We start from the raw sequence: 10037 nt of genomic DNA, 5'->3' as shown, positions 1-10037 counted from the left end.
CTTGCAGGACAACACATCCATATGCCAACATGCCAGGGGCAGCCATGGTCATAGCACTACTGCGTCTACAGGCACGGAGGAGGGTACGGGAGAGGATATACCGAACGCGCATGAACGTCTTTGGCATGGGGGAATCGGAGGTGTATCACATCTTCAGATTAAGCCCTGATGACATCCTGGAATTAGCCACAGCCCTGCATGATGAAATCACCAGCAAGACACAACGCGCACATGCAGTGCAGCCACTGGTCAAGGTCCTGGCAACACTCCATTTCCTCGCCAGTGGATCTTTTCAACGTACAAGTGGAGTCGTGGCTGGGATGTCACAATCCAGCATGAGCAGATGCGTGCACCAGGTTGTCCCCGTAATCCTTACACGCATGTCCCACCACATCATCAAACCCACCCATGAGCATCTGCTGCAGAAGGCAATGCATGATTTCTACAGAATTGCGGGCTTACCACGCACCGTTGGGGCCATTGATTGCACACATGTGGCAAAAAATATTTTCCGTCTAGCCTTTTCATATTGAAGTTGGGTAACCACTCTAGTCTGCAATTTTAGGGCATCCGCATTCGCTGGGGTGGGATCAACCGTAAATCCCTGCTCTGTGATGGACAAGTCTGCCACTGCTCTATCTAGGATGTTAGCTGAATCCACCTTTATCTGGTTGATGCGCGAGGTTAAGTGCATGCGGGCATGGAGCTTGAAGGACTCCCAGACCGTCGCCACCAGGGCAGATCGGTCATTCTCCCTAAAGAATTTTTGCCACTCGGTGATGAGTTTATCATCCTCAGGCAACAAAGAGAGCCAGAATGGGTTCAACCGCCATACTCGCATTGGCTTGTCAAGGGGCATACCTATGGTTATCCAATACGGGCTGTAATCTGACAACAGCCTGAGGGGAAAAAGCAGCCTCCCCAAGCCGTGGTATTAGACAATGTGAGAGAAGGATAAGGTCAATTCTGGACATGGAGTTATGTGTAGATGAAAAACAGGAGTATGATTTTGTGGTAGGATATTTATGCCGCCATGTGTCAGTCAGGTGGAAAGAGGCAATCAATCGGGAAAATTTAGTGTCCCTAGCCATCTCTGTAGAGAGATGTGTGTGTTGGAGTCTGTCTAAGGAGGGATTCAATGTGGTGTTGAAATCCCCCAGCCAAACCACTTGGACAGAGGGATGTCTTGCCATGAATGCAATCCCCTCCAGGATTATGGGCATGGAAAATGGAGGCGGGACATAGAAGGCCAGGAGAAGGAAGGGTTCCCCATACAATTTGGTAGACAAGAAAACATACCGGCCCTGTGGGTCCGTGGAGGCCTCACATAATTCAAAATGATCCGATTTGGCAATGAGTATGGAGACTCCGTGCGCATGAGTCATGTGGGTTGAATGAAATGCCCACCCCACCCATGGGCCATCTGTAGCCTCCCCTCTACATGAGTTTCAACCAGTGCCATTACATCGGCCCGTTTGTTCTTTAAGGTATGCAAAGGCTGCCGAGCGTTTCACTTTCTCGCGGAGACCCCTGACATTCCAGGTTAGGAATTTTAAAGACGCAATGGATCCGCGCGCTGATGGGACTCAACTGGGCATAAGAGCCCAGCCTCGCCAGTCATAGCCCAAGGAATCATACGGAGCATCAAAACCAAACATGAGAGCGTACTAAGTATATTACACAAGGTCTGTGACCGTATGAAAGTATGTTGTATTACCTTTACCCAGAACATGACATGCACAGATTCACTCAATAAAAAAACATCATCCCCACCCCAGAGCCACTGAGGCAGATAGGGCTAGGACAACAAGTCCCACAACGTGCTGGCAGCACGATGAACTGGTGCATGGCGGCTCCACATGACATAGCAGCAATCCCTAGTGCCGAGTGGGGGAAAGTCCTACTGCACTTTGCATGTGATGGGTAGGACTGCTGGAAACCTGAGGCTCCTGCCTTCGTCATAGTATAATGGTCACGTCAGATCAAGGAGAGTGCAAAAAAAAAAAAAGTGGAAAAAAAGGGGAAAGGGGGGCGAAACTACCAGGAGGAAGAATGGAGGTAAGAAAAAAAAAAAAAGTTAAATGGTTCCCCAGTACAGTTCTGGCTTGACTCACAAAACCGCATAGACTATATTCAGACTGTCACATGGTTGTAAAGCCGCAGGGAGTTCCACAGTGTAATAGGCTCAGGTGCTTAGTACTGCATAGCGAGCAATCAGAAACAAGGGCAGCAGGAAAATTTGGGGGGAGAAAAAATAAGTAAAAGTAAAACAGGTACAGTAACTGTGTGGTTTGGCACCCAAACAAGGCACGAGGACCTGATCGACCCAGCGAGGAGGATGAAAGGCAGCCCGCTGACAACTGTAGAAGGGATGGGTCAGGGTATGTACTCACAATGGTCTCAGTCTGCGTTCTCAGGGGCCACTCTGCGTTCCAGCCAGTTGATCACCTCCTCAGGATCCTCAAAAAAGAGCGCTCGGGCATCGTGTTCCACCCTAAGGCGGGCAGGGAATAACATGGCATACTTGAGGTGTTTTATGTGTAGCCTGCGCTTGGTCTCCATGAACCCCTGGCCCCTTGGCGGCGACGCTGGACTTCTGCTGAAAAGTCTGGGAATATGGCTACTTTAACATTCAAACATAAAATCAACCAGCATACATATTGATAAACATAGTGCTAATGTTAAATTGAAATCACTTTGAACGAATGGGTGACCCCATTCGTAATATATTTCAGTGAGTACCAGTGAAAAAATTTGAGAAACTGAAAAATCAATGGGCCAGATTCACATACATTTCCGCTACGCAGCGGCGGCGTAACGTAATCCATTTACGTTACACCGCCGCAAGTTTGCAGCGTAAGTGCCTGATTCACAAAGCACTTACCTGTAAACTTGCGGCTGTGTAACGTAAATGCGCTCAGCGCAAGCCCGCCCAATTCAAATGGGGCGGGCACCATTTAAATTAGGCGCGTTCCGGCGCCGAACGTACTGCGCATGCTCCGTCGGGTAAATTACCCGACGTGCATTGCGCAAAATGACGTTGCAAGGACGTCATTTGTTTAGACGTTAACGTAAATGGCGTCCAGCGCCATTCACGGACGACTTACGCAAACGTGATTTTTTAAATTTCGACGCGGGAACGACGGCCATACTTAACATGGCTTAGAACACCTAGGGCTCAGCCCTAATTTTACGCGGCGTATCTAGACGGAAACAACGTAAAGTTAGATCGACTAGTCATTTGCATATTCTACGCCGACCGCAATGGCCTCGCCACCTAGCGGCCGGCCTAGAATTGCATCCTTAAGATCCGACAGTGTAAGTCAATTACACCTGTCGGATCTTAGGGCTATCTATGCGTAACTGATTCTATGAATCAGCCGCATAGTTAGGACGGGCGGATCACAAAGATACGACGGCGTATCAGGAGATACGCCGTCGTATCTCTTTTGTGAATCTGGCCCAATGTCTTATTTTCAAACAAAGGACGCATCAGATGGAAGTTTGGTGGCTGAAAATACACTGCTTTCCTTCAAATAAAATGGTGACATCAAACCAAAGGGAACCATCGAACAGTGAAAAGATAGAAAAGGAAATCCTCCACCTTCCAAACAAACTGCCTCTTACCGAAAGGGAAGATCCCAACCAGAGATCTTCTGTTGGCGTGTGGCTTTCTACCCAGCCTAGGGGTCTATGCAGCAGGATATCCGGTATCCGATCAATCTCCCACTGCTCACAGATGATCAATAGTGATTATAGCCAAGGTGAGGAAGGAAAGAAGGCTGACATAGCATAATCCAGTAAAACAATTTCATGTAAAAAATATTTAAAATTGCACTTACAATAAGTAGATAAAAATTTGCATGTGAAAATATGTAGCCGGCCGGCTAACACAGCCCGTTCACTCCGGGACACTGTATGTAGTGATGACATCAGCGCGCCGCTACCCTACGCCGTTTTGTCACAATTGACTTCGTCCTGGGGCAAGAGCAGCATGCTGACTCACCGCTATTTATATCTCTTATACACAAATGGTACCGCCCCATCTGAGCTCCCAGCATCCCGGAAGCTGTGGTGGCCATCTTGGATGAGGGATAAGTTTTGTACTGATATGGGTAAAAAGAATTTCTAAATATATCCTCCCATACTCTCCTTATGGCTAAGGAGTCAGTATTATCTAAATGTTACATTACTTTGACATTCCCCAGTGGGATACTGCCCTTTCTCTAGCCAATCTGAGTGCTGCGTCTCGATCCTTATAATTAAGGAGTTTGGCTATGTAGGTGCGGGGGGAGCTCCTTGCGGTGGTGGTTTTGCCGGCATGCGGTGTGCTCTTTCCACTGTCAGCAGGGGGGAGAAGGCCTCCCTGCCATATGTAGTGACAAGCAGTTGCTCCAAAAACATAGTGGGGTCCTTTCCCTCCGCGCCCTCGGGCAAGCCAATGAAGCGCAGGTTACATCGTCTCAATCTGTTCTCCATTTCGTCCTGCTTGGAGAACAACTGGGAAATCTAGCGTTGCATGCGGTCGGTGCAGTCTTGCAGGGGGGGATCGCATCCTCCACATAGCTGAGCCTGGTCTCAGTAACCTTAACACGGTCCCGGAGCTTATGCAAGTCCTGTCTAATTAGGGATATATCTACCTTCACCTCCTCGATTTGTGTAGTGAGTGAGGTACGGCACAGGGTGATTGCCTCCTGTCTGTGTCTCCCGCCCGCTGCTCTCCCCCCGCCTACACCGCGGCGCCATCTTCGTTGGCCACCTCTCTGTCTTTCCGGCGATACTGATCCAGCTTCGCCACAGCCGCAGACTTCTGGCTTTTCGGCGGAGACATGCTGGGAATGGTCCCCTGGTGTGTATGAGCCAAGGTAGGAGTACTGGGGTCTGTAGGTGATTGCAGGATATCGATAGTTAGGAGTAATGGACAGAGCTCCTCTCAGATGCATCCTACTCCATGCGGTGTCAGTCCACGCCCCCCACTGAATTGCACATTTAGGGGGTGATTCACAGAGAGTTAGGCCGGCGTATCAGTAGATACGCCGACCTAACTCGGAATCTACGCCGACGCAAATTTAAGCATATTCTGGAAACCAGATACGCTTAAATTAGGCTCAGATATGAGCGGCGTAAGTGTCTTACACCGTCGTATTCTAAAGTGTAATTTTTAAGCTGACCGCTAGGTGGCGCTTCCATTGCGGTCGGCCTAGAATATGTAAATGAGTAGATATGCCGATTCACGAATGTACGCTTGCCCAACGCATTTTACGTCGTTTGCGTAAGTCGTCCGTGAATAGGGAATTCTGTAATTTACGTCCACGTCGAAACCAATAGGACCGTGCGGCGTACTTTGCTGCAATGCACACTGGGATATGTACACGGACGGTGCATGCGTCACGTCAGGTCACCCCCTATTAACATAAAACACGCCCCCTCAGCCGAATTTGAATTAGGCGCCATTACGCCCGCCCGATTTACGCTACGCCGCCATAACTTAGCAGGCAAGTACTTTGTGAATCATGTACTTGTCTCGCTAACTTATGGCGGCGTAGTGTAAACACGATACACTACACCGCCGCAACGATACGCCTGCCTACCTGAATCTTGCTATTAAACACAATTGTCCATCCCAGGTGCGGTTGGGGCAACTGGGTAAGCAGGGCAGCAATAACTTGAACTTGAAGGCAGCTCCCACTGGTTGCTATGGACAACAACACTTGGGTATTGCAGTTACAAACAGGCAGCACACATAAGTCCTTTCCCGGTTCAATCCCTCTACGGTCTCTGGAACAAAGCACAGTTCCCTGGCTCGATGAACTCCGGTTGCTAGGGGCAATGGCAAATGGCTACTGCTCCCAGAACTTCAGGCACAGCCAGCCCTCCTGGCTGCAGCTGCCCCTTTGCGCTGCCTGTGCCACCACAGTCCTCCTAACTTGCTCTGCACCTCTCCCAGACTGCTCCATCCCAGTTCTCTCAGGCATGCCCCTCAATGCTCCTGCCTATGTGTCACTCTCAAGCCCTCTTGGCTGTTCCAGTTCCTCCTGGAGACTTTCCAGGCAGTATTCTCCAGCTGTCCCCCTTGCTCCCAGTGCCTCCTGGCCAGGACATCTGCGTGGTTTTGGAAAGGCCCTATCCGCACCCAAGGTCACCCCCCCCCCCCAGACTGGGGAGCTCCCTCCAAGGCCACGACAGCCTAACACTCCATCTCCAGCTCCCACCCAAACTATCCTCCACAGCTGAGCTGACCCGGAGCATTTGGGGGGGCCTTCACCCTGTTAACCCAAGTTGGAGATTGGTCAGGGCCCTCAGTATACTCAAGGCAGCTCCACCTTACCTCCCCTTTCATCTTTCTAGAAGGTTCCAGTACATACTAGAAATATGGGGAAGGTTTCAGTGATGCTGTCTGAGTCATCCAGCTCTCCCTAGATCTCTGCTCAACCCAGGAAAAAAAACACAGACCGGCTTGTTTACAATTCTAGCACTAGAGGGTGCTACATTAGTAAAAACTGTTGTATAGTGCTCACTTATCATATGGAATATTTGTACGTACAATGAAGCCAGTATGCCCTGTGGGTAGGTGCTGCTGTGTCACACATTTTACAGAGCCTGCCTTCTGAACCACAGAGATGCTAAGAGTAGGAGTTTTTAAGAGGTGGGGTCAGAACATAAATCACTGGCTAGAGTTGTAGAAAGGTCTCTAGCAGGCGGCAGCACTCATGACAAGAATGGAGATGTTTCAAGTAAGCTTTTACCGCCTTGGATTGTTAGAAATAACAATTGTTTGCAATACTGATGTTTTAAAATAAAAGAATATGCTGTGACCATAGAAGTCCCTTAAATTGCCCAAGTGTTAAAAAAATAAAAACCCTGGTTGCAACTGACATCCACTTGCCAGATTAATAAATAGACAGAGTAGGCACCGGTCTTTGTGCCCCACAAACCAGCCCCCGGGGGGTATCGTCAAACCACTCCTAGCTCACAGGAAGATGCTGCAAGTTTCGGTGCTATGTTATTATATTAGTGACGTTCTCAAAATGTGTTTGTAGCGCCCTGCTCCTGTTGAACAGGCACTGCTGTAAATTTATAGAGGGCCTGAGACGTTATTTGGCTCAGACAAGTGTAATTATGGGCAATTTAGCCTCTGTTCCAGCAATGACTGTGCTGGGAGTAACCACTGTTGTTCGCCTGGGGATGTTATTACCATCCCAGGCCAAGGGTGGCAGCAGCAGAGTCAGGGTGTATTGGGTATCCCCCTCGGCAGCGAATCAGTGGGATTGATCGTTCCGCTGTGCATGCTGGGGAGGGGTACTTAAGGGACAGACGCCATTGGCGGGGGTCTGTCGTCCCACGCGCCTCGTGGCCCGCCTGGCCTGGGGTGCGTGTTTGTGAATCCTGACTCCGGGACCACATTGGTCCAGGGTTGCGGCTTTGTTTGGTAGGCCCAGTAATCAGTCTGGGTCTGCATTTTCAAGGTGATCCTGTGCTTTACATCCTGTGGGAAGAAGCCACTTGATGAGGGAAGCCAGGGGAGGACCTATCCTGGAGAGGACCATGCAAGAGGCTGGTATCTTGGGAGAATGTCTGGAAACTTCATCGAAGGATGCACCATACACTGAGAGGCTCGATGGTGATCGCCTGTCAGATCTAAGTTCTACAGAAGTTAATCTGGAGAGATCCGGGAGCTGAATCCTGTGGCAGAGGATTCTGGACCAAAAGTGTCTCTTTAAAAAGTAAGGTCTGTTCCAGAGACTGTACTTTATTCCGTGCACCATTCCGGCTGCTAGGCCAGTGAGAGGGACCTATCTGGGTAAGCAATACCCACTCTGGCTAGAGTGGCGACGAGAACTGTTGCTGGAAGCAGGAGTGTTTATACACTTGAACTTACCTACCTATTTACCCTTCCACCCTTCCAACTTCTTTTCTACTAAGTTCTGCAAATAAATCCTAGAAAAGGAAGTGTATCGTGTGGACATTGGAATTCTTCAGATTCTCTTTCATCACCCTGGACAACGAGAAGATAGAGGTAACGTGCCACCCAAAATACTCAGTACTCAATACTTAGTGTTACATCTTGTTCACGTCTTTATTTATTAAAACTTTACAGAGAGTATGAATTCTCTTTAAATGCTTAGTAGGAGGTGGCTACAGTTTATCAAGAGCTGACAGTGAGAAGCAGTACGAAAGGTGGAGCTCAGGTGTGCCAGTACACAGCCTTATCTAACAGAGAGTAGTAGGTGACATTAACTACAAGGATAATGAATTGGATACAATGCACATTCTTCTTTTGCTGTCTTGTCTTTATTTCTGGGGTGAGTACAATTGCTTAATTGATTTTTGTAAGAGTTTGTTCCAGTAACCATGTATTGGAAGGATATTGGTGGGCAAAGACACGATAGAATGATTTTTCTATTCTTCTTAAACCCGACTTTTACCTAACCCCTATTATTTTGCTTTTTCTAACTCAGGCTCCTATCTCACCTGCTAAGTTGTTTTTCCTTTCTGCTTCTTGCAGGGTGTCTACACCTGAGAATGTGACTTTACCCCTTCTTTACTTTTTTTATTATTATCGGCAATACACAGTTTTTGCAGATTGACGGTATTGGCATTCAATTTACTGCTTCATACTCTTAAGCTTGGATGAATATTGTCATAGAATAGATGGAATTTGTACTGCTGTTCCCCAACCCCTGCGTCCAATCTGCATTGTATTGTACCATAATTTTTTTGCATTGTACCACTTGGTAAAAGAAGAAAAAAAGAAACTCAACGGTCATTAGAAGGGAAAGGCTTTAGATTGGTCAGTAAACACCTTCATGTAAAGATGGTCACTTCAAATTAACCATCTCAGGATTCAGAAAAGAACACCATTAAAACACCGGCCAGTGAATACCTTTATGTAAAAACAGTCACATCTAATAGACCTTCTCAGAATTCAGAAAAGATTACAATTAAAACACCAGCCAGTGAACACCTTCATGTAAAGATAGTCACATAAAACAGACCTTTTACAGAATTCAGAAAAGATCACAATTAGGGTTGAGCGAACCCGAACTGTAAAGTTCGGGTTCGGTACGGACTTTGGGTTTTTCCCGAACCCGGACCCGAATAATTGGAAAAAGTTTGGGTCCGGGATCGGAGTTCGGGGGAAAAAAAATGCGCGGAGGTCCCCGCAAATTCAATAACCAGACCCTTTAGGTCTGGTATGGCTATTAAGGGGAACCCCGCCGTCAATTAAAAAAAAAAATGACGTGCGGTTCCCCCTAAATATCCATAACCAGACCCTTCAGGTCTGGTATGGATATTAAGGGGAACCCCGCCGTCAATTTAAAACAAAAATGATGTGCGGTTCCCCCTAAATATCCATAACCAGACCCGTTATCTGAGCACGTTGACCTGGCCGGCCACAGAAAAGAGGGGGGGACAGAGTGCGGCCCCCCCCCTCTCCTGAACCGCACCAGGCCACATGCCCTCAACATGGGGAGGATGTCCCCATGTTGATGGGGACAAGGGTCTCATCCCCACAACCCTTGCCCGGTAGTTGTGGGGGTATGCGGGCGGGAGGCTTATCAGAATCTGGAAGACCCCTTTAACAAAGGGGACCCCCAGATCCTGACCCCCCCTGTGTGAAATGGTAATGGGGTACACTGTACCCCTACCATTTCACGAAGGAAGTGTAAAGTCTTGTAAAAAAAAACACACACACACCGTAGAATAAAGTAAAAAAAAGAAAAAAACTCCAGCGGTGATAATCCACTTGTTCCCGGCTTCCTGCTCCAACGTTGTCCTGATCCTGCGATGGCTGCGGGTGATCTCGAGCGATGAGAAGATCCAGCAACTGGTGATCTCCGCTCCAGCGATGAGAAGATCCCAGGAAGAGGGAAGCCGGGGGTTACCCAGTGACGTAGCAGAGGGTACGTCAGAGGGTGCGGGGTCACGTGACGGGTGGCCCTGCCTCCTCTATATAAGTAATGTCACAGCTTCAGCACGTCATTCGCTGGGCTGTGTCCAGCGGTGAGAGGAGGTCGGGGATGCTGCGCTACGAA

General features: G+C 48.5%; 1 protein-coding gene across 1 annotated transcript in view; it reads left to right on the top strand.

Moving 5' to 3' along the window:
- The first annotated feature begins 8177 nt into the window (after positions 1–8177).
- Positions 8178–10037, top strand: part of LOC120933507 (NXPE family member 3-like) — a 99104-nt gene continuing 97244 nt past the window's right edge. The window contains exon 1 of the mRNA XM_040346748.1: positions 8178–8303. Within this exon, the coding sequence (XP_040202682.1) occupies positions 8250–8303 (54 nt within the window). The 5' untranslated portion in view covers positions 8178–8249. The remainder of the gene's footprint in view (positions 8304–10037) is intronic.

This window comes from Rana temporaria, chromosome 3 (genome assembly GCF_905171775.1).
Source record: "Rana temporaria chromosome 3, aRanTem1.1, whole genome shotgun sequence".
In the NCBI taxonomy this organism is placed as follows: Eukaryota; Metazoa; Chordata; class Amphibia; order Anura; family Ranidae; genus Rana; species Rana temporaria.
This window is presented reverse-complemented; position numbering and strand designations above follow the sequence as displayed.